This window comes from Vipera ursinii (assembly GCF_947247035.1).
Source record: "Vipera ursinii genome assembly, chromosome: 1".
Taxonomy (NCBI): domain Eukaryota; kingdom Metazoa; phylum Chordata; class Lepidosauria; order Squamata; family Viperidae; genus Vipera; species Vipera ursinii.
In genome coordinates, this window is record NC_139512.1 from 155,018,393 (window position 1) to 155,043,431 (window position 25,039).

At 39.1% G+C, this 25,039-nt stretch overlaps 1 protein-coding gene across 1 annotated transcript in view; it reads left to right on the forward strand.

Moving 5' to 3' along the window:
- The first annotated feature begins 14,708 nt into the window (after nt 1-14,708).
- The window catches only part of CERS6 (ceramide synthase 6), a 112,357-nt gene continuing 102,026 nt past the window's right edge, over nt 14,709-25,039 (forward strand). The window contains exon 1 of the mRNA XM_083365691.1: nt 14,709-15,245. Coding sequence (XP_083221817.1) covers nt 15,076-15,245 — 170 coding nt within the window. The 5' untranslated portion in view covers nt 14,709-15,075. The remainder of the gene's footprint in view (nt 15,246-25,039) is intronic.

Consider the following 25,039-nt stretch of genomic DNA (forward strand, 5'->3'; position numbering starts at 1 on the left):
ACCACACCCCCTCTGGTCTGTGGAAAAAACCTTTCTCCATGGTACTGGTCCCTGGTGCCCAAAAGTTTGGGGACCTCTGGACTACAAGACAAATATTTATCTGATTTAAGGTGTCTTACAAGATAGACATCTTCACTGATGGGTCTGAGCTACCATGGCTCTCAGAGCCCTCTAGTGGCTACCAACAAAACACAAATTTTCAATAATCTTAAGTCTTTTTCAGTCTATCCTATGCACAGTGAAACATCGTCAATCTATTTTTTGCTATTTTAAGGATTCTGCATCGTTGTCCTATGAGAAATATCTTCTGTGCAGAAACGTTATAAGAGAGATAGACATAAGATAGGTATTTTATTTCATTTTATTTAATACAAATCAATCCTGTTTAAAAGGACCAACATTTTACTTAGTAATTCTTTAATAATTCACTAGGCCTATGTAGCCTTCAGCAGGAACTTTTTCTCCCTTTGGACTGTGTTAATGTAGCTGTTCTCTGAAGCATGTTAAGTCAGTAAGCTAGCAGCTTAATACCAACATTTAATATCACAATTCTTTTAAGAAGTAAAAAATGAGATTTGCTTCAGGATGGTATGCAGAATCAGACTGAAACTGAAAATCTGAAACAGACTTTATTTCTACAGGCACAAAGAATAGATGTCAAGATTTTTAAATCAAACAAGCATATAATTTTATTGAAAATGCTTATTCAGTGTATTTGTTTCCAGACAGATCAACTAGTATAATTAAATAATCGGCAATCAGTTGTGCTCCAAAAGTTTGACACGTACATCATAAATCAGGGAAGACAGTTATATTGATTTACAGTGCTAGCATTGCTCAGCCAGTTTTAGATGACATTTCCTCTTTCCACAAATTACGTATTTGTGTGGGGAGACTCAAAAATTAGTTCCTTTCAAATAATTCATGCACAGTTGGCATTATTATTCATGGAGGATGCTATATGAGGGCTCTGAAAACTAAAGTCCTTTATTTTGTCCTTTCAGATGTTATCATCACCCAGTTCAGTTTGCCTGGCGCATAATTGAAACGAGGGGAGCCTGTTTTAAAGCATTAATATTCTAAATTTCCAAGAAATCTTGGAAATAAATTCCAAGATTTCTCAGACTTGAGAAATCGTTGGGACTGTAATTCGGTGGCATCCTTCCCATCAGAGTATATCTTCATAATATTGCTGTATTTACCATATTCATTAAGCAAATTATGTGCAAAGTGATCTGAACCTCGCTGTGCATTCTATATTCTGATTTTGATATGCAGCTTAGTGGGGGGTTTTTTCTGGAGTCTGAGCAAAAGATGGTATTGCTGCTTTCTGACAGTTGCATGGAACGTAGTGCTGGTTGGATGAAAGAAGCTTTGGGTAAAGTCTTTTGAAGATCACAAGAATAAGATTTAGCTGCTCCAATGACTAGTGAAACAGTCCTCATAATAGTTTGAACCTGGGAGAGAAGGTTCATGAGTTCCCCACCCCCAAACCTACTCTTATTTTGACTGTAGACTGAATCAACAAACTTGTTTAGGCCCTCAGCCCTAATGTGGTTTGTTCGAATTTTGCATCTGAATCTAGGCAGGAACATGCACATGATGGTTATTTTGATTGCATGACAAATTTGTGCGAGGTTAATTAAATCCTGGTTTTACGGAGTTCAGTTTTCTCAATTTAGCAAATGCAGTGAAGCATGAACTAACCTCATGTAGCGATTTGAGTGAAATGTGGTTGATAGATTGCAATCCATTGACTATTTTCCCATGACTCAGCTAGCCCTATATAACCTGATCCCAGATAATCAAATGATTCATTTATTTGATGCCAAACAGTCTGAGAAAGTGATGGCTACAATTATTTCACGGGCAGTCCTTTTGACAGCATCCCATCCATTTGGGTGCCAGCTTCACCTTCCTGTCCCTTTTTTTAAAAAATAATGACAGCCTGAGACAGAAGCACCACAACTAGGGAAGTTAACAGATCATATGCCCCCCGTTGCCCATAGATTTTAAAAACTAAACATGACGAAGGACCTACAGAAGCTCTAGTTGCATAAGACAGTTCTAGCCTCTTGTTTGTGCATGAGGGCCCTCCCCAATTAATCTATTGCGTTGGAAAGAGACTGGCTGAGCTGGCAGAAGGAACCAGATGGGGCATTAGTTTGGAATCCCTACATGAGCACAAGTGGGTAAAGTCTGACTCCTCCCTCCCCAATGCTGTTGAACCTTATCTAGTCTTACCCAGGTGCAAACCATCCGTCTGAAAAGATTCCTGTGCAAAGGCTTTGAGCAATAAAACAGCTAACTGAATTCTTCAGGTGTGGATCTGACATTCTGGTAGAGTTGCAGGGGAGGTTGACAGATTTTGAGACTTGCGTGACCTTTTAGATCTAATGACCCAGTTAAGGATGCTGCATTAACCTGGCCAGTGTGTTTTACCATTGGACAGTCCCATGTTTTACCAACCTAATCGTTCACCCTAGAATACACATACACGGATACTCCTCAACTTATGACCACAACTGAGCCCAAAATGTCTTTTGCTAAGTGAAGCAATTAAGTGAGTTTTGCCCCATTTTATGACCTTTCTTCCCACAGTTGCTAAGTGAATCACTGCAGTTATTATATTTACATTTATTAAATTTTTATACCGCCCTTCTCCTGAAGGACTCAGGGCGGTGTACAGGGCAATAAATATTAAAAAACAAAGTACAAAAGTTAAAAAACAATTAAATAATTTATGCCCGATATATACAATAGTTAAAACCATATTAAAAACCCAACCCCAAACCCATCAGACCAGGCCGGACTACTCAAATAAATAGGTTTTCAGATCCCGCCGGAAGGAGCGAAGGTTGGGGGCCATCCGGAGCTCAACCGGCAAGCGGTTCCACAGGTCTGGCACGCCCACAGAGAACGCCCTCCCCCTGGGGGCCACCAGTCGACATTCTCTGATCGGAGGCACCCTGAGGAGGCCCACTCTGTGGGAGCGCACTGGACGGAGTTGTTAAGTTGGTAACACAGTTGTTAAGTGAATCTGGCTTCCCCGTTGACTTTGCTTGTTAGAAGGTTGCAGAAAGTGATCGCATGACCCTGGGATACCGCAACCGTCATAAATATGAGCCAGTTGCCAAGAAGCGACCAAATTTTGATCACGTGACCATGGGGATGCTGCAGCATACATGTGAAAAAGGGTCATAAGTCACTTTTTTTCAGTGCTGTTGTAACTTCAAATGGTCACTAAATGAAAGATTGTAAGTCAAGGACTACCTGTATGAGGATTTGACTCATGCACTCTCTTCAGAAGCCACTATGGTCAACATATTGTCAATAAGATAATATTCTACCAAAATGTGGAGGGAACAGTTTGGGCTACCATTCAAGCTATTTATAACTAGATGATTTTTTTATTCATATCTTTGACTTTGTCGCAGAAACATTATTTCATCTTCACAGCTGTCCATGGGAAGGCAAAAAATGTGTCACAACATGCCAGCAAATTCCACTCCTAACATACTTGTTTTTAACATAGCAATATAAGTGGATGTTTTGTCATTTTGCTATCATTATTTTTGGGAAGGGATGCTTTACACAAGGACTGAAAAGATGATGCTTTATGGATTTGTTTACGGATGACAATACATTTGTAACTTTAGAGAGGGTAAAGTTACTGAATTTGTTTATACTTGTTGTGAAGGTTGGAAGTCACATCTTTATACAAGTTCTCTTAACTGTATTCGTATTCAAAATTCCTAATGTATATATCAAAAAAGGGAATGGATGCTAACATCTTCACCTCTAAGGCCACACGTAGTAAATTATTTTTGCAAATTATCCTGCTCTCTGTATTCCTTATTAAATATAGATAAATTTTGCAGCAACTGTTCAAAGTTACTGAAAAAAATCTAACTTTGCAGCCAGGGCATATATTTACTATGTTCACGGCATCTTTCTCTCAGTCATAGAAAGTTGCCTTGTCTGACCTTTATTTTTAACCCCTCTTGCAGAGCAGAGAGATTGCTTAAACAAGCCATCTCTTCCTGAGCTACTTCTCTCCCAGCATGGCACTTCCCCAAAAGGTACTAATGCAATTTAACAAGTTCAGCTGTGACTTTAATTATCTGGTTCACAAGCTGCTGCCGGTAACTAACAAGAGTTTATTTTCATACTTTTGCTTCCGAAGTGGCTCGGGGCTCAGTTCCAGAAATGTATTGGGTAAAACAGCTGGTGCTATGTGTATTCCCCATTGCATGCTCTCACTGTGTGCCTGTTTACTCTCTTGTAATCCCTTCCTTCCAATGAATGGAAATCCAAACATTAATTCCCTTCTAATTATCCCTGCGCTAGGGTAAGCATTCCAAAAAGGGAGAAAAAGGAAAGCCCATAAGCAGAGTCGTGGTCATGTTCTCAAATTAGCCACTGCATAACTTAATAACCAAGTTGCCAGTCAAATTGGGGTCACAAAATGAGGGCTCCCTGTAATATCACTTGGGTCTCTCAAACATCATATGAAACTCTTAATGAAGCTCCCAGTTTGATTTCAGTTTAAAAGTTTAGATATTATGAGTATATCCTATATTTTGTAATTGTACATTTGACAAGTACATGGCCATGAACAGAAGAGTTACAGAATCTAAAATGTGCTTGGCTTCTGTTCTCTGATCTATTACAATATTGGTATTTATGATATACCCTCAGTATATTTTTATTTTAAGCATCATATTTTGTGCTTCATCAGCTTACAAGCACCAATTTGATACCAGCTAAGTTCAAACAATATACTGTTGTATTGTAGCTGGTTTGTTAACATATTGTGTGATTCTGGTTAGTATAATTTATAAACTAAGGTTAATGGTATAATTTGTAAGCCAAGGTTTAGATGAGCAAGACAACTAAATGTTGTAAATTGTGACCTGGTGTACTCTAGGAATACAGTGATAATTTTATTATGATAAGTACCTATAATTATACCTATTAAAATAATAGTCTAAATGCAGTACTTATAGTATAACATTGCTTACCTGTCTCTCTGCTTGCTTCTCCCTTTTTCTGATATTTAATAAGAATCTGCTATAGCCACTGTCAACTATATATTACATATATAATTCCTTGTTTTGTATATTTAGCAAATAACATATCATCATTCTCCTGCCTTACCTTTAATTAATTTGGGTGAGCCACAAGACTATAAATCCTAGTTCTGTGCAAAACCTCTGAAAGACATACTTAACATGAACAAAAATAATTTCTTTAAAGCATTGATATAGCTGCGTCCTTTGCAAGATTCATATCACTGTTTTGAAAGCAGTGTCCAGATGTCTTCATACTACAGGATTAAAAAATATAGAAAATTACAAATATATATAAAGAAATAGTAAAATGAGGTCTCCTTGTTAGTATCTAGGTGTAAACTTAAAACTATCATTTTCCTCCAATTTTAATGAAGTTCCCAGGTAGATTCTAGGAAGCTTTGGATCTTATCTACTGTAGGCTGTTGCTATCATTTTTGTTTTAGCAGCTGGATTTATTATGTTTATTCTTTTACTGAAGTTGTAATTTTATCATTTTGTTTTCAATTATGATAAGCAAAGACTCAGAAGAACAAAGACTTGCAACAGAAATCAAGGATAATAAAAAAAAAGTTTCTTCCAACATAATAACAAGAAGAAAAAAGTCAAGAAAACTGTAGGTCCACTAAAGAGAGAAGATGACAATGAAATAACAGGTAACAGGGAGAAAGCAGAGCTGCTTGACTCATTCTTTGCATCAGTCTTCGCACAAAAAGAAACTATAGCCCAACATACCAAAAAAAAAACCACTGCAAAAGATAAACTAGAAACAAAAATTAAAACAAACAAAAAAATGGTAAGAGAACACCTATCCGACCTTGACGAATATAAATCAGCAGGACCCAACAGACTACATCACAGAGTTCTGAAGGAGCTGGCAGATGTTATCTCACAAATATCGCACTATATCTTTCATAAATCCTGGAGCATTCGGGAAATAACTGAGGATTGGAAAAGGGTTAATGTGGTTCCCATCTTCAAGAAAGGGGGAAAAACGGACCCAGGAAACTACGGACCAATCAGTTTAACATCAATACCTGGGAAGATTCTAGAAAAGATAATCAAAAAACAGATCTGTGAACAACTAGAAGCAAACAAAGTTATAACTAGTAGCCAGCACAGGTTTGCTAAAAACAGATCATGCCAAACCAATCTTATTTCATTCTTTGATAAAGTGACTAAACTAGTAGACCAGCGAATTGCTGTGAACGTAGTATACTTAGATTTCAGTAAGGCATTTGATAAGATAGACCACAACCTACTCCTTGGTAAGATAGAAAAAGACAACATCACCATTAGATGGATCTGTAGCTGGCTGGCAAACTCAACGAGTCATCCTCAATGGCACTACATCCACATGGAGAGAAGTAAGCAGTGGGGTACCACAAGGTTCCGTCTTAGGCCCAGTACTCTTCAATTACTTCATAAATGACTTAGATGAGGGAATTGAAGGGGAACTCATCAAATTTACAGATGACACCAAACTGGCAAGAGTAGCCAATACCCCAGAAGACAAACTAAGGATCCAAAAAGTTCTTGATAAACTTGAACAATGGGCCCTAGCCAAGAAAATGAGTTTCAATGTGGAGAAAAGCAAAGTTTTACATTTAGGCAGGAAAAATCAAAGGTACAAGTACAGATTAGGTGAGACCTGGCTTAAAAACAGTAACTATGAGAGGGACCTTGGAGTCCTAGTGTACGTGAGCCAGCAGTGTGCAGCAGCCACTAAAAAAGCTAATACAATCCTGGTTGTATAGAATCAAGATCATGCGAAATATTAGTACTGCTTTATAAAACCCTAGTAAGAACACACCTGGAATACTGCAGCCAATTTTGGTCACTATATCACAAAAAAGATGTTGAGAGTTTGGAAAAAATTCAGAGAAGAGCAACTAAGATGATCAAAGGCCTGGAGACTAAAACATATGAAGAACAGCTGCAGGACTTGAGTTTGACTAGTCTAAAGAAAAGAAGAAATAGGGGAGAGATGATAGCAGCATTCCAGTATTTGAGGGACTGCCACCAAGAAGAGGGGGTCACGTTATTCAGCAAAGCACCAGAGAGCAGGACAAGAAACAATGGTTGGAAACTGATCAAAGAGAGTAGCAACCTGGAATTAAGGAGAAACTTCCTGACAGTGAGGACAATTAAGCAGCAGAACAGCTTGCCTCCAGAAATCATGGGTGCTCCATCACTGAAGATTTTTAAGAAGAGGCTAGACAGTCACTTGTCTGAGATGATATAGGTTCTCCTGCTTGAGCGGGGGGCTGGACTAGAAGACCTCCAAAGGTGCCTTCCAGATTCTATTCTATTCTATTCTATTCTATTCTATTCTATTCTATTCTATTCTATTCTATTCTATTCTATTCTATTCTATTCTATTCCTATTCCTATTCTACTCATTAGAGGGGGGGAAAAGCAGGGCTGGAAATACATCTTTTGAAAATAATTGCCAGTAGGTGGCAGCACCTGGCCACCTCTGTCTGAGCTGGGAAGCTAAGCAGGTCAAGACAGTTAAGTACTTGGATGATAAAAGTTATCATTATGAAATACTGGGATTGTGGGCTATATGGGAAAGTAAAAATAACTCCTGGAAGAAAGAGTGGTTACTAATGCCAAGAAATTGCATGGTTATGTTGATTTAATCATCAAGAATCAAGCTCAAATGTAGACAGAAAAGAACAAAAGAACTCTACAGAATTTGATCAAGTTGTTTGAAACTTTTCTTTGCACCCTGTTTTTAAAAAATACATCCTATCTATCAAAATTCCATAGCTCTTGTAAAGCTAAATATTCTTAGATTCTAACTCCATTCACTCCCATGCTTCATGCATCCCTAAACCTTTCAGGCGCTGGTCCAGAGTGTGGCGGAAACAGGACCGTGAATGATTTTAAGCATGAGTTGAACCATAGTATCCTCTTCTTTGGAGTCACCTAATAGATCAGAATAGGAGCCGTGGTGGCACAGTGGTTAGAATGCATTATTGCAGGCAAACTATGCCCACAGCCAGGAGTTTGATCCTGTCCTGCTCAAAGTTGACTTGGCCTTTCATCCTTTTGAGGTCAGTAAAAAGACCCAGATTGTTGGGGACAGTATGCTGATGTAAATCTTTCAGAGAATGCTGCAAAGCACTGTGGGGTGGTATAAGTCTAAGTGCTATTGCTATAGTGCTATACGATGGTGCACATCCTCTGACTTTGTCCATCTATTCATAGGCTGGTTCTGGAAATCAGTCCATGCCAAGAATCCTTTGTTTAATAGCATTTCAGCCTGGTTTTCAGCCTACAGTTCAGCCAAAGACCTCCAGTCTTCTTCCTGATTGTTTTCTTAGCATGCCATCTTCTTCTGTAAAGATTTAGGAAAAGTTAAATCAATATTTTTTGTAAAATTGTCCCACTTGTTTTGCTTTAATACAGTGAAGTGCTTAGATTGCAATCCTTAGTTCAATGCTCAATGTACACAGGTCGTACCATAAGCTGATAGGACAGATACATTTTGTGCTTCTGTAATCAACAAATATAAGTTGTATATCTCTGATAACATAAACATGTCATTACGACCACAAAAATGTAAACTATTTAATCAAGGAGATGATAGTTTCAAAAATATATCTTATATGAAGATATACAATAAACTATTTTTAATAGGAACGCATTAGCAGAAAGATAATGTATTTCACCATGTTCTTGTAAATTTGTATTACTATTTTAGATATGCGGTGGCTGAACTTACACAATATGCCTAGGCAAGCAACTGCATATTTACTGAATAAACTACCATTAGCCAAATAGGACAGAATTAGCTAGGCTCACACAATGCTAAGCATAACCTATGGTTGATAAACTAAAATGGCCTAAATCCATTTTAAAGTAAGCCACAGCAGCCATAACAGACATAAGGTCTGACTGATTGAAACATACAGCAATGCTATGCTACAATCTTGGTTTGCTTGATTTTGCTTAGCATATACAAAGCTACATCAGTTTTAGTTTTATGTGCAAACCAGGCCATATTGACATATTCAACAGATCAATTAGAAACAACCTGGCTTAACATTATGTATGAATGCAGGCTGTAAATCAAGCTAATAGTTCACAAAATGGACAGTAATATTCAGGTAGTCCAGCAGTGGGCAGATATCTCAAGCACACTTTTTAAAAACTTGACTCATTTTACATTTTTGTTGGAAACTTCAACAAGTACCATGTAGCTCTTATATTTTGAATAGGAAAATGCTGGACCGAATATCCCACCCATCTACTTTCAGTTTTTCATTTGAATATGAAACACTCCTTTAAAAATACCTTACAGAAGTATTTCATCTTAGAATAAAGAAGTAACAGGTTAGAAATGGTTAGAAATTTTTTTATCTTTGCTAGTTTGCTTTTCATATCATCTAAACTTAGAATTTGTAAATACTAGTTGGTACTAAATCCATTCAAGTACAATATTAGGAAAGATTTCAACAAAATTATGGTGATCTACACTTACTCCCATTTAGGCCAAATTGCAAATATAATAAATTAACAATAAAATATATATTTGGAAATTATTGCTTCTCTAATATGTCATTTAGATCATTCATTTTTTGCAAGATCTCTTAATTTTTCCTGTGTGTTAATAAATTTAAAATAAACATTCCACAGATTCCAGTTAGGGAGATTTATACAGGTTTTCCTGGAACTCTGTTTTTCGAAACAACACCTGCAGCAAGACTCTTATGTGCCCCAAAATGCAAAAGTTCAACATTATCCACAATTAAGGAATGGTTGGTGGAGATGATGAAACTTGTGGAGATGGCTAAATTAACTTCTCTGCTTAGAGAGAAAAAAATATCTATATCTATGGCTGACTGGAAACTCCTTATAGCACAGCTGTCAAACCTGCGACGTCACGTGATGTGTCGTGACGTATCACGACTTTTTTCCTATTGCCGGCAATGGGATGGGTGTGGTTTTGGTGTGATGCATCTGTCCCGTGGGCCGGCAGTTTGACACCTCTGCCTTATAGACTGTTTGCATGAAAATGAAAAATGCATTTATGATTTGTAAATTTGATAATTAGGAAAAAAATGGGAATCGAAAAAGTGTGCTTTGTAATTATAGAGTAAGAAATAATTTTGAAATTTGTAATAACGTTTATTGCAAAGGAAATTGGAAGCTTCTTTTTTTCATTCGTTCTTTCTGGACTTTTGCTTGTCTTCTTTCTTCTTTCTTTACTGTTTCTACTCTCTTAGTTTTTGTGTTCTTTGTAAAACTTTTAATAAATTGTTTATTTTTTTAAAAAAGGAAAGATTTGTATACTTTCTCTTTCTCAGTTATAACAGTGAAACCCAAACATATAGTTCTCGGTATGTATTCCCAAAGCAACTTACATGATCACATACAAAAGGAGGCAGGCAGGCAGAAAGCCATTTTTAAAATCACCTAGATAAAATAGTACAAAAACTGTATCACAGAACATTAGAGTTGGAAGGGACTTTGCAGGTCTTCTGTTCCAACCCACTTTTGTAGCAGGAAACCCTATGCCATTTCAGACAGGTATGTGTGCAGTCTCTTCTTAAAAGCCTCCAAGCGATGGAGCACCCACATTTTTGGAAGGCAAGCTGTTCCCCTGGTTGATGGTTCTCACTGTCAGGAAGTTTCTCCTTAGTTCTAGATTGGATCTCTGTTTGATTAGTCTCCATCTGTTGTTTCTTGTCTTGCCTTTGGGTGCTTTGGAAAATAGATTGACACCCTCTTCTCTGTGGCAACCCCTCAAATATTGGAACATTGCTATCATGCTTCCCCTGGTCCTTCTTTTCTCTAGACTAGCCTAATCTAATTCCTGCAACCGTTCATCATAAGTTTTAGTGTCCAAGCCCTTAATCAGTTATAATCCAAGTGTTTTTGAGAGGGAAAAATCATGATATCTGAAGGACAAGACGGCCATGCTACTCCCATCAGTGTTATCAAAACAAATAAAAAAAAGCCAGGAGATGGGGGTGGGGCAGAGTATCAGAAAATCAAAATGGCAGTCACAGCAGTGCACAGTGTAGACACTATTTTAAAAGGTGTATGTCAAATTAAAACAAATTAGGCCTTATTCATTAAACCACGATTTTGTTTGTGTGTCCCTGATCAAAACACAAGGAAAACTGTGGGTTTCAATGAGGAACAGATCAGCTCTGCTTTCTGCGTCCCATGATTGTGATCAAATAATTTCTGCCCATAGCTTTCTAAAGGCAGCTGAATTACCCTTCATCAAATGGACTATATTCTGTCTAAGCCTTTTTTAATCTTAGCAACCATTGTTTCCATGTTCTCTTGGTCCATCTTTTATTAAGTTTTCATTCTGTTTGTTAATTGTTTTGCTCAAAGCAAAAATATGTGCTTATTACTGGACACAGATCTGGCAATAAACTAGCAAATTACATTTTAGTCACATATATTGGCAAACCCAATTTTAAGACGGCAGCCCCATCTCACCTTACCACCCGCATGCACTCATAACCAATTATTGGCTGTTTGCATGACAAGCCACAAAGTTCATGGCCACCTTACTTCCCATTATCCCCTTACGTTAAGCATGATTTTGACGATTATCATGTTGTCTGAATGCCAAATAAGATAGACCTTGACTTAAAACAGTTCATTTAGTGACTGTTTAATTTAATTTAATTTAATTTAATTTGTATACCGCCCTTCTCCCAAAGGAATCAGGGCGGTGAACAGGGCATGTTGAAAGTTACACCACTGAAAAAAGTGACTTACGATTGTTTTCACACTTACAACCATTGCAGCATCCCCTTGGTCAGGGGTCAGCAACCTGAAACAGTGAAAGAGCCACTCGGAACCGGTTCCCTCACAAAAGGAAAAACTGGGAGCCACAAAAAATGTGTGGGCATGCACGTACATGCGCACATGCGCAGAACAGGGTTTGACTGAAGAGTGGAGCCAAGGCGAGATATGCACCTAAACTGCATATTTGAATTGATTGGTTGAACTTTTTTAGTCCCACTTTTTTTTTTTGGACTACACATGGCAGAAGACTGGGAGCCGCAGGAGACGGCTGAAAGAGCCGCATGCGGCTCCGGAGCCGTGGGTTGCAGACCTGTGCCCTTGGTCATGTGATCAAAATTCAGATACTTGCAACTGACTCATATTTATGACGGTTGCAGTGTCCTGCAGTGTTATGATAATCTTTTGCAATCTTCTGAGAAGCAAAGTCAATGGGGAAGCCAGGTTCACTTAACGATGTTACTAACTTAACTGTGGCAAGAAAAGTTGTAAAATGGGGCAAAAACTCACTTAACAAATGTTTCACTTAGCATTTGAATGAGTATTAGATAGAAGATTTGTTATTATTTAGTTATTTTTAAGGAGAGTTAAAGTGCGATAGGACTTAAAGTGTTATTATAGTTAGTTTGCATATTATAGTTTAAGATTGTTAGGGTCAATACCCTGTATTTGCTCTGGGAAGTCGGGGGGGGGGAGAGGGAGGGGGAATTGGGTGGGGGTGATGGGTTTTTATGTTTTTTTATGTTTAAAATGTATCTGTAAAACTCTTTAATTAAAAAAAAAAGAATAGCGGAGAAGTTTCAGCACTAGGACTGAATGACTGTCCAATATGCTTCAAGGGTTATAGCAGGAACAACTGGAAGAGTGAGTTTTATGCTGTGTCTTGATGCTGTGTCTTGAGTGGCTAGTGTAGAATGAGGGAAACCCTGTATCGCTCTAGGGGGTAAATAAACACTATTTGGGTTGAAGAATAGCCCACATTTGAAACTTAAACAAATCTTTAAATTCTAGTTTCTGAAAATGAGCAATTATGGCCACGCCAGATTCACATAACACCACGAGCTTCAGGGAGATTTCTGCCCTGTTAATGAATCATATAATAAAATAGCCTCAGGGACAGCATCATGAATTCTTTATAGGTGCTTAGTGTGTTGGGAGAACACAGCTGGTGAGTTAGCATGCAATTAAATCCTTATCAAGACACACCAAACCAGGAACTGAGTCAGAATGATGGCCCTGATGTCGCACTGCAAACTCCCTTCTGTACCAATCTCCCAGCATCTGCCACAAGTGCAACACTTCTTGCCTCAGGAGGGTAAAAAAAACACAAACCAACAACATGTTTTATATCATGTTTGCTTCCCGCCGGGGATGCCTAAGCTTTATCCATAAGCGCTGTAACTGAGTCAGTTGGCCTCTCCTCCTACCCTTAGGACTCCGGTTGATTAGAAGGTGTTTAAAGGCGTTTTCTTCATTCAGCAAAAAATTATTTTGACAGTACAGGCTTACTCCGTGGTTTTGTGTTTTAATGTTCTCAATGCAGTGGGAATTAGAGCACACCCCCCCTAAGGACCCAACTGACTTTTGTCACCAAAGCTGCTGTTGCGACCTCATTTTTTTTTTGAGGGAAAGGGTAGACCAGGGGTAGGCAACCTTGGCTCTTTCATGGTGAGGGGTGACATGATAGCAGTGTTCCAATATCTGAGGGGCTGCCCCAAAGAAGAGGGAGTCAAGCTATTCTCCAAAGCACCTGAAAGCAGGACAAGAAGCAACGGATGGAAACTAGTCAAGGAGAGAAGCAACCTAGAACTAAGGAGAAACTTCCTGACAGTTAGAACAATTAACCAGTGGAACAACCTGCCTCCAGAAGTGGTGAATGCTCCAACACTGGAGGTTTTTAAAAAGAGACCGGACAGCCATTTGCCTGAAATGGTATAGGGTTTCCTGCCTGAGCAGGGGGTTGGACTAGATGACCTCCAAGGTCCCTTCCAACTTTATATTATTATTATTATTATTATTATTATTATTATTATTAATTTTTATTATTTTTATTATTTTTATTATTTTTATTATTTTTATTATTTTCATTATTTTTATTTTTATTATTTTTATTATTATTATTATTATTATTATTATTATTATTATTATTATTATGGCTCGTGGACTTCAACTCCCAGAATTCCTGAGCCAGCATAGCTGGCTCAGGAATTCTGGGAATTGAAGTCCACGAGTCATGAAAGAGCCAAGGTTGCCTACCTCTGGGGTAAACTATCCTACAGCTCCACTAGGCACAGAAGCACAAAACTACGCACACCGGTTTCCCTTTTTTAGGGGAACCCATAACGGGTTCCGTAGTTTGCTCCAACCCGACGGGCTCCTGCGTTTCGTTATGTCCCGTTACGTTTCTCCGCCACGCGACCTTATTCCAGCGGTTTGCCCACCAATCTCGGTTTCCCTCCCCTCCCCCCCCCGCGCCACACACACACACACGCACACTCCTAAACACACCCCTATTCCCAACCTAACGGGCAAACGCTTCGTGGTTGTTTTTTTTTCCCCTTGCAAAGAGCGGCTCGATTCGCTGCGAGTAACGCAAATCACCCCGTCAGGTCTCGCCCTCCACCCGCTCCCCCCCCCCACACACACACGCACGTTCCCCGCGTTAGGTTTCAAACCAAACCCAATTTCCAGCACTCATCAAGGAAAGGAAAATCGGCCCGGCCCAGAATCCACCCTTTCGTTCCTTCTGCGGTCGAACAGGGAAGGCTCGGGCTGGTTGGGGGTGGGGTGGGGTGGGGTGGGGGGGTGGGGGTGGGAGGGAGGGAGAAGGGGAGGGCCGAAGCAGCCTCAGCGGGAGCGTTAGGACTTGCCCGCGTCCGGCTGGTTGACAATCCCAGCAGCCAATCAGAGGGCGCCTCCTAAAAAAAGGACTCGTGACAGGCAGGGCGGCCTCTTCGTTTTAGCCGGCAAGCTGGCAGGCTGGGCGGGCCCAGTTTGGCGGTGGCTGCCGCTGCTGCCGCCGCCGCCGCCGCTCAGGGAGGGGTTTAGAATAGCATCAATAGCGCTGACCGGCCAGATTTAAGGCACATTAAGCTCGGCGGGTACCCGCGCGCGCCCGTGCATCTTTTTCTTCTTCGGCGGCGGCAAGCGGGAGGAAAGCAAAAAAAGCAAAAAAAAAGGAGTTGTTGTTGTTGTCGGGAAGGCTGAGCCAGACAAAGCAAAGATGGCAGGGATCCTGGCTTGGTTCTGGAACGAGAGGTTTTGGCTGCCCCACAATGTCACTTGGGCGGATCTGAAGAACACCGAGGAAGCCACCTTCCCTCAGGTGGAGGACCTCTACTTAGCCTTTCCCCTGGCCTTCGGCATCTTCGTCATCCGCATGCTTTTCGAAAGGTGAGGAGAGGCTTACCTTGGGCATCGCCTTCCCTCGTCTCTTCCCCAACCCCATCTCGCCTCAGCCTCCGATGGGGGGGGGGGAAGGTCCGCTCTTCCCGTCGCCAACGGGCGGAAACCGGGCTCGCTTGGGCTGGCGTGGTGGCCTCTTGGGTTGTTGGGCTGTGCCTGAAGCTGTTATATCTTGGCGGTAGGAAAAAGGACCTTTATGGCAATATCTTGCCTCCCGCCCTCCCGCCTGCCCCGTTTAGCCTCTGGAGTTAGGACGCTGGGCTGGACGGCTCAAAGTTCCCTGAAGAAAAAGAGGAGAGGGGGTGTGTGGGTGGGAATGCGGTTGCCTTACATAGGTTTGTGGTTTTTTTTGGTCCAGGGTGATGGTTGGATTTGTAAAGCAAAACAAGAACAACCACCACCACCAATAAGCTGACTTTGTAATAATGCCGCTTGGGGTGTGTGTGAAAAGCCCTAATAAGCAGGCATATACATAGAATGAAGGCTACTGCTAAGCTTGTAAGCCGCCCTGAGTCTTCGGAGAAGGGCGGGATATAAATGGAATTTAAATAAATAAATAAATAAATAAATAAAATAAATAAATAAATAAATAAATAAATAAATAAATAAATAAATAAAAAGCATTTATTTTGGGGGGGCTGGAGAGCATCTGAGTTCATTGTAGAGACATATAATAATACTCTTTGGCGGTATCGGGGCAGGCAGTTTGGGGATGGGCAAGATGCCCCACAGGATGGCATTCGAAAGCAAAATTTCCCTGACAGTCTGATCAGCCAGCCCGCTAGCATCAGCTTGGAAGAATGGGGATTGTTGTGCGTTTTTTTACCCCTGTGGAGAAGGAAAGTGATACTGTAATGCTTCTGGAAAATGAAACTCTGCCTCTTGTTGGCTCAGTCAACTTCTTTTCAACAGCCTCATGGCTTTTGTGTGTCTCGGATAAAAATAATAGCAGGATTCAGTGGGATGTGCTTTCAGGTAGGCCCTTAAAAGACTCCCAACAGCAGAATTTGGAAGGAGAAATTATAAAGTCCATCGGAAGGAAGAAGGCTTTCTTTACATACTCATAGCCTTAAAGGAGTGTTTTGTTTTGTTTTGTTTTTTTAAAAAATAATTTAATTCCAGGCTGATGCTACAGAATTTCAAGCAGGTAAAAAGCAAATAAGAGTCATGAGTCCCGGATCAAAATAGATCCTGAATAACTTTTCAATGTTGTTCAGTTCTAAAAAGTAAATCTCCACTTTTTGTAAGCAAGTGATTTGTATACTGTTGATATAGTTCAGAAGCAAAAAGGATTAAGGTTGTGAATTTACTAAAAGAGCCATATGGTCTTGTCAGAAACTAGATTGCATTAATGATTAAGCTATAATTCTTCTTAGGTTTTAGTCCTCAACTCAAAAAAATATTTACCACAGGTAAAATGTCTGTTGATCGAATTAGCAATAGTAAATTGTAGTTCCTAAATCTTAATCTAAACTGGTAAAGTGCTGCTAATGTCACCCAAGCCATATAATGAAGATATTATATAGCAAAAAGAGTTGTTGGTTGTTGGAGAATTGCTTAAGATACACTTTTGCACAATTCTTTTCCCAATCCCTTACGGTTGATACTGTTTAGAATTTTACTTTTTTATTTCCAGGTAATATAGTCAACCCAAATTGTTAAGGTTTTGTTTGTCATTGATTTGTTTAATATCCTGATTGTGTACAGTATAATATAACAAAGCTTCTTAATCTGACATACTAGAGGATAAAAGGATGAGGTTGATAACAGTTTGGACCCTTTTTTTCTTTATTACTTGATTTCTACCGTTAATCCCCTAAATCATCATCTTCATTCCACTCCTCTGTTTTCAGTTTGAGTCCTTGGGAGAAAAAAAAAAAGATTTGTCTGCTTCCCCAGTGTAACCAAGGTATTTCACATAAGCTCCTTAAGAGAGGAGATGAAAGGCCTTTATCACTTACTGTTTTTTCTTTAAATATTACGTGCTTTTTTAAGATTTTATTTTAAAAGCCTTCCTCTGAATAGCAGCAACAGATAAAAACAGGTAAGAAAGTGCTTTGAAAAGAAAAGTCTGTTTCTTCTAGACTGCAGTTTATGTTTCCGTGATAGGGTTTTCCAAGGGCCATTCGATCTCTCAAGTTCTACCTTCTCCATTGTTTAAAAAAAAAAGATTCAGTATTGAGAGGATCATGCAAGCCTCTTTCCTGTCCCTGCCAAAAAGTCTGTAGCCAGTGATACTCTGACAGTCAACACACGTGCCAGAGGTGAGCCAACACAGAAAGTGATAGATCCACACTATCCGGTATTTTTCTAGTCTCTGTGGAAGAAGAACTGTGCTAGCCTTGATAGTTCATTTTCCTTTGATTAGAAGCTGTGGGAGGAGAAAGTAAGAAGGTACAAAAACAGTCAAATAGAAAAGAAAAACAAACTATGCCTTCCACCCACCTGTCACCATAAGCTGGCAATGTATCGGAAAAGAAATTTTTCCCCTGCTTTGTTTCCTCCCTTTCTTTCCACATACTATAGGATTGCCCTGTTTAAGAAAGTACAGAAAAGAGGGAAAAAAATGTTGTCTAGCTGAAAAATGTCTGTTGATATCTAGCAGCTGAAGGTCTGACTGGGTCAAACAGTGCTAGAGATGTCTGCTCAGCATAGTCATACCGAAAGATTATCCCCTAGTGCTCCTTGTCCCGGAATAATTCCTTTTGAGAAAAGGCAGCAATGTTTGTCATCACCCCTTATACCGGTTGCAACAGAGCTCATCTTTGGGTAATGCTTCAGGTACATTTATGTCCCTCATCTCTAATCACATTCTTTTTTCTCCATTTTTCAAGAACATTTCTGGTAATTCATAATCGCAAACACACATCTTCTCTTCTGATATCACTGAACAAACTCTGTTCTTGTCCCTTATTTTCAGTTTATGGCAAAATAATCATAATAGAACGAGTGAAACTGACAACACTGTCATGTCATGAACAGGTATTGACAGGAGAGAGCTATTATAAGTACAAGAGTATTTGGAAATCAACCAATTTATTTGGAATATGTAAGATGAGAAACAGGCTATTGAAACAGCGCCTTTTCCCTTTGTTTTAAAGCTAGGCAACCAGAGATTCATTGTTGCATAACAGCTTGCCCTGGAAAGGAAGTTAATAAAAGTTACCTTTTATTTATTAACTAAATTGAATATCCAGTAATTTTATTTTGTTCTTTACACATAAAAAGCAAACACTTTGTTGGTGGAACATATTGTCTACAATGGAAGGTAAACTTTGTGAGCTGGAATTTGTTTTAGGCATTGTGCTGTTGGAGGATTTCTTCTCAGTAGTATAATTCCATTTCAGAAGTAACTGATATTTAGTAATTTTATACAGTTCATATGAATTGCTTTTTATAAAGAGCTGGATACTCAGATTTTCAATGTTTGCATGAGGAGGATGGGAAATTCATGTGAAAACTACATGTGTTAGGTTTAGGGTTACATGCTGAACTTTAATCAGCTCAGGATGAAAATTATTTTTAAATTAATGTTACAGGAAACTGAATCAAACTGAAATGATCATTTTATTTATAAGGGTACCTTAGCAAATCTTGTATATTTGCAGCATTGGTGCAGATGCCTTGATTCAGAGTTTTAACCATGATTTGTCAACTAATTCCCAATTTTAAGCCGTAAGCCATTGTTTACAAATCTCAGTGGCTAGATTCACACACTGCTAAGTCAAAGCCAAACAATGTATAGCAGCCTAGCATAATCTATAAACCTTATCAGATTGTCCTGAGTCTCTGCTGTGTAATTTTTAAGGACAGAACAAAATGATGATGCTTCCTCTCCAGAATTCTGATCATGTTAATGTTTTGTGATTGAAAATTTCTGGAAGAGGAAGGTACTACTTCAAAGGCTTGGTTCAGAGGCAAAAGCATGGTTTACTTAAGCATGATTTATTTAATAAAGCCATAAACTACCATCTATAAACACAGTGGCTGGATTCATACAATACATTAAAGCACAGCCAAAAAAAACACCACATTATGATTTAGCATTATGTGTAAATCCAGTGATAATGCAGCTTGTGATCTGATGATCCAATGCAAAAGGGTACTGCATTCTAAACTGTACCAGTTTCTTTCTCCATTGGCCTGTCCATATCCCACATATCCTATCTTTAAATTTAAAAACAAGAAGACAGGAAAATATAATGTGTATGCAACGTATTACACAAGCTGCATTCATGCAACAATTTTTGCTTAACCATTCTTTACTGGGTAAATGAGAAAGTATAGCTTTACACATTATGGATTTTTGTGCTTGTGAGAGGAAACAAGAAATGTAGTATGCTTTTGTGGCAAACCATAGTTTAACAACTCCCAAACCATGAAATGATGGCTTCTGCATGCTACAGTTATTCTCTAGTCTGGATCTCAGCATTATTTGGGGCTCTGGCATGTGGCTTTGCAAAATTGATAGTTGATTGGCTTAAATAAAGAGGCAAATGTTGTTTTTCTCAAACAAGACTAAAATCGCCTCCCTTTGTATTTGTGACGGCATGAACAAAGCTTCCGTGTCTGGATTTCATAGGGTAGGCCCAGGAACATAAAATTAACTATTAAAAAAATGAATGCAGTACTATACAATGCAGTGAAGTAAAGTGCAATAAAATGAAATAAAAACTGGATTGAGATACTTTGGTTACAAAGTGAGTTTTTTGTAAATCAAAACTATGGCTTAAGATTTTCATTAACAAATAGTGACAGATACAAGATGGCATTGTATCCAAAGATTGGAGTTTATCTTCTTATATGTTCTGTAAACATAGCTGCTAGATGAAAATTGATCTTTCAATGCATTCCAGGAATCAGTTATAAATAATCTACGGAATAAAATGATAGTGGAATATGAAATAGATATAGTTCAACTATAGTAGCTTTTTAGAAAATGGTACTGGATTATGAAATTAGTAAACTTCTACTATAGTAGCTTTAATCTGTAATGGAGGAATAACTGGGGATAAAATTCCAGCACGACTTTTATTACACTGTGTTTAACCGCGTATTTCTCAACAAATTGGTAATACAGGTAGTCCTCAACTTACAACAGTTTGTTTAGTGATTGTTCAAAGTTACAACAGCATTGAAAAAAGTGACGTATAATTATTTTTCACACTTGTGCCCATTGTAGTCTCCCCATGGTCACATGATGTACATCCAGATTCTTGACAGCTGGTTCACAGTTATAACGGTTGCAGCATCCCTGGGGTCATGTGATCTATATTTTGAGAACTTCTGACAAGCAAAGTCAATGGGGAAGCCAGATTCACTTAACAACCATGTTACTAATTTAACAGCTGCAGGGACTCACTTAACAAATGTGGCAAGAAAAGCCGTAAAATGGAGCAAAAGTCACTTAAGAAATTTCACTTAGCAACATAAATTCTGGATTAAATTTGGTCGCAAGTCAAGGACTACATATACTTTATTTGCTTTTTAAAGCAAACTATTTTAGGCAACTATTTTAATGACTTTTTTTAAAAAAGAGACTTGTAAAATATTTTAATGATGATATTATCCAATAATTTCTTTTATGTAAATCAATGAAATAGGAAAAAAAACCTGTCTCTGGAAAATAGTGATTTTTGAAAAATTGTTAAACTGTACTTTTAGTAGCTTGTAATATATTGAATTAGTTTGACTCATTGATCCATTGATAGTTTTCTCGTTTGATTTATAAGTTGCAATAAATATATGATAGTAATTGCAATAGTGTGATATAAAATTAAGACTCTGATCATGTTTGCAAGAAAGAAAATATTTTTGCATTTCTTTAATTTTTCAGTCAAACAAAAATTATACACTTCTCTTTGTATATATAATTATTTCCACCCAAAGATTTCTGTGGCTCCTACCCTTACATTGTTCAGGAAATTATTGAAAAATTTACTCTACCAGGCCTTGATTGCCCCCTCTCCTTTTGGGGTAGGTGGGTTATTTTGTATTGTTCCACTTTGTGCTGATCTATTTTGCTTTTATTTTGATATTTTGCTCTTCCAGTTGATTGTATTCTTTTTATGATAGGGGTTTTCTTTGGTGGGGGTTATAAACCATCCATAGATGTTTAGAAGTTGGGTGACCTATAAATTGAAGAAATAAATAAAAATAAAAAATAAAATATTTAAATATCTACAAACGTTATATCGATCTGCCATACAACCACTATATTTTAGGAAAAAGAACTTGAGCTGGTATTTACTAGGAGCATTCCGCTATCTAGTTCCTACCAAGATACCATAGAAAGCTTACTTCTTTTTTTACATATAGCCGTGTATCACTGGATTCATAGTTAATAACAGTTTATTGAATAAAGCATAATTGATTGAGTTCCTAGATTGTGCTAGCCAAAGTTTATAAACCAGTTCCTTGGTTCCCACAAGATGCTGATAAAAATTAAATAGGCTCCATCACGGTTTAATGCAATGTGTGACTGCTCCCATTTTGCTCTTTGTGTAAGAGAGTTTTTGCTCATACAAGCTTCCATCTTGGGGTAAGAATACAACACAGGCTTCAAAAAGAACGCCAGAATGAGCCAGACTGCTGAGATCTTCCCACTGACCAGTTTTTCTTCCTACTGAACTATGTGGAAACAAACAGCACAGCCAGACGTACCACTGAAGGTGCTGCCAGGGGCTACAGGGCACTGGGCAGAAGGGTGAGGAAACATCGGGGATGTTTCGTTTTCCTTTCCTTCCTGCTGAAGGACTTGGATTTGGGAGAGAGAATACTAGAAATGAACATTTGACTATAGATGGGGCCAATCAGAATTGTTTGGAATTTTTGATAATGGGACACATTTCTATGAGGGACTTCTGCTAACAGATGGGCTGCTTCTCGCTAGAAGTAGGGGGGGAATGTTTGGAAGGGACCCTGAAAACTGATTTGTCTAGCTATCTGGAAGAAGGGAAGTAAAAATGTTCCAGCCCGTTATTGCCCAGTAAGTCTTGCTAGCATAATGAGTAACATCGATAGTAGACGTGTCTATTGGAAATGTATAGGCTGGGTAGAAGAAGATAGCCTCCACCCATGTGGTTTAGAGTAGGTTGTTCTGATTTAGATCAGGATGGATGCCTAACTCATGAAAAATGTATCCTACCATTTGTTGTTGTTAGTTGCGAAGTCGTGTCCGACCCATCGCGACCCTATGGACAATGTTCCTCCAGGCCTTCCTGTCCTCTACCATCTTCTGGAGTCCATCTAAGCTCACGCCTACTGCTTCAGTCACTCCATCCAACCACCTCATTCTCTGTCGTCCCCTTCTTCTATTGCCCTCAATCTTTCCCAGCATTAGGCTCTTCTCCAGGGAGTCCTTCCTTCTCATTAGGTGGCCAAAGTATTTGAGTTTTAGCTTCAGGATCTGGCCTTCTAAAGAGCAGTCAGGGTTGATCTCCTCTAGGACTGACCGGTTTGATCGCCTTGCAGTCCAAGGGACTCGCAGGAGTCTTCTCCAGCACCATAGTTCAAAGGCCTCAATTCTTTGGCGCTCAGCCTTTCTTATGGTCCAACTTTCACTGCCATACATTGCAACTGGGAAGACCATAGCCTTGACTATACGCACTTTTGTTGACAGGGTGATGTCTCTGCTTTTTAGTGTGCTGTCTAGATTTGCCATGGCTTTCCTCCCAAGGAGCAAGCGTCTTTTAATTTCTTGGCTACAGTCCCCATCTGCAGTGATCTTGGAGCCCAGGAAAATAAAATCTGTCACTACCTCCATTTCTTCCCCATCTATTTGCCAGGAATTGAGAGGGCCAGATGCCATGATCTTGGTTTTCTTAATATTTAGTTTCAACCCAAGTTTTGCACTCTCCTTCTTCACCCGCAACAAGAGGCTCTTTAGTTCTTCTTCACTTTCTGCCATTAGAGTGGTATCATCTGCATATCTTAGGTTGTTGATGTTTCTTCCGGCAATCTTAATTCCAACTTTTGATTCATCTAGCCCTGCCTTTCTCATGATGTGCTCTGCATATAAGTTAAATAGGCAAGGCGACAGTATACAGCCTTGCCGGACTCCTTTCCCAATTTTGAACCAATCAGTGGTTCCGTGTCCAGTTCTCACTGTTGCTTCTTGGCCCGCATATAGATTTCTCAAGAGACAAATAAGGTGGTCTGGTATGCCCATCTCTTTAAGGACTGGCCAGAGTTTGTTATGATCCACACAATCAAAGGCTTTAGCATAGTCAATGAAGCAGAAGTAGATGTTTTTCTGGAACTCTCTAGCTTTCTCCATGATCCAGCGTATGTTGGCAATTTGATCTCTGGTTCCTCTGCCTCTTAGAAATCCTGCCTGTACTTCTGGTAGTTCTCGATCCACATACTGCTGGAGTCTAGCTTGTAGGATTTTAAGCATAACTTTACTAGCATGAGAAATGAGTGCAATGGTGCGATAGTTTGAACATTCTTTGGCACTGCCTTTCTTTGGAATTGGAATGTAAACTGATCTTTTCCAATCCTGTGGCCACTGTTGAGTTTTCCAAATTTGCTGGCAAATTGAGTGTAGCACTTTTACTGCATCGTCTTTTAAGATTTTGAATAGCTCAGCTGGGATACTGTCACCTCCACTAGCTTTGTTGTTGCTCAGCTTTTCTAAGGCCCACTTCACTTCACATTCTAGGATGTCTGGCTCGAGGTCAGTGACCACCTCATTGTGATTATCAGGGACGTTAAGCTCATTCTTGTATAGTTCTTCTGTGTAATTTTGCCACCTCTTCTTAATCTCTTCTGCCTCTGTTAGGTCCCTGCCATTTTGGTCCTTTATCATGCCCATTTTTGCATGAAACGTTCCTTTCATCTCTCCAATTTTCTTGAAAAGATCTCTGGTCCTCCCTATTCTATTGTTTTCTTCTATTTCTTTGCATTGTTCATTTAAGAAGGCATTCTTATCTCTTCTAGCTATTCTTTGGAATTCTGCATTTAATTGGGCATATCTTTCTTTTTCTCCCTTGCCTTTCGCTTCCCTCCTTTTCTCAGCCATTTGCAAAGCTTCCTCAGACAGCCATTTTGCTTTCTTGCATTTCTTTTTCTTTGGGATGGTTTTAGTTGCTACCTCTTGTACAATGTTGCGAACCTCTTTCCATAGTTCTTCAGGCACTCTGTCTATCAGATCTAATTCCTTAAATCTATTTGTCACCTCTACTGTATATTCAACAGGGATATGATTTAATTCATACCTGACTGGCCTAGCGCTTTTCCCTACTTTCTTTAATTTAAGCCTAAACTTTGCAACAAGAAGCTCATGGTCTGAGCCACAGTCAGCTCCTGGTCTTGTTTTTACTGACTGTATAGAGCTTCTCCATCTTTGGCTGCAGAGCATATAGTCAATCTGATTTCTGTGTTGACCGTCTGGTGATGTCCATGTGTAAAGCCGTCTCTTGGGTTGTTGGAAAAGAGTGTTTGCTATGACCATCGTATTCTCTTGACAAAATTCTATCAGCCTGTGCCCTGCTTCATTTTGTACTCCAAGGCCAAACTTGCCTGTTATTCCAGTTATCTTTTGGCTTCCTACTTTAGCATTCCAATCCCCCATGATGATAAGGACATCATTTCTGGGTGTTAGTTCTATAAGGTGCTGTAGGGCTTCATAGAACCGGTCAATTTCATCCTCTTCAGCACCGGTGGTTGGGGCATAGACTTGGACTACTGTGATATTGAATGGTTTGCCTTGGATTCGAACTGAGATCATTCTGTCATTTTGAGGGTTGTATCCCAGTATTGCTTTTCCTATTTTTTTATTG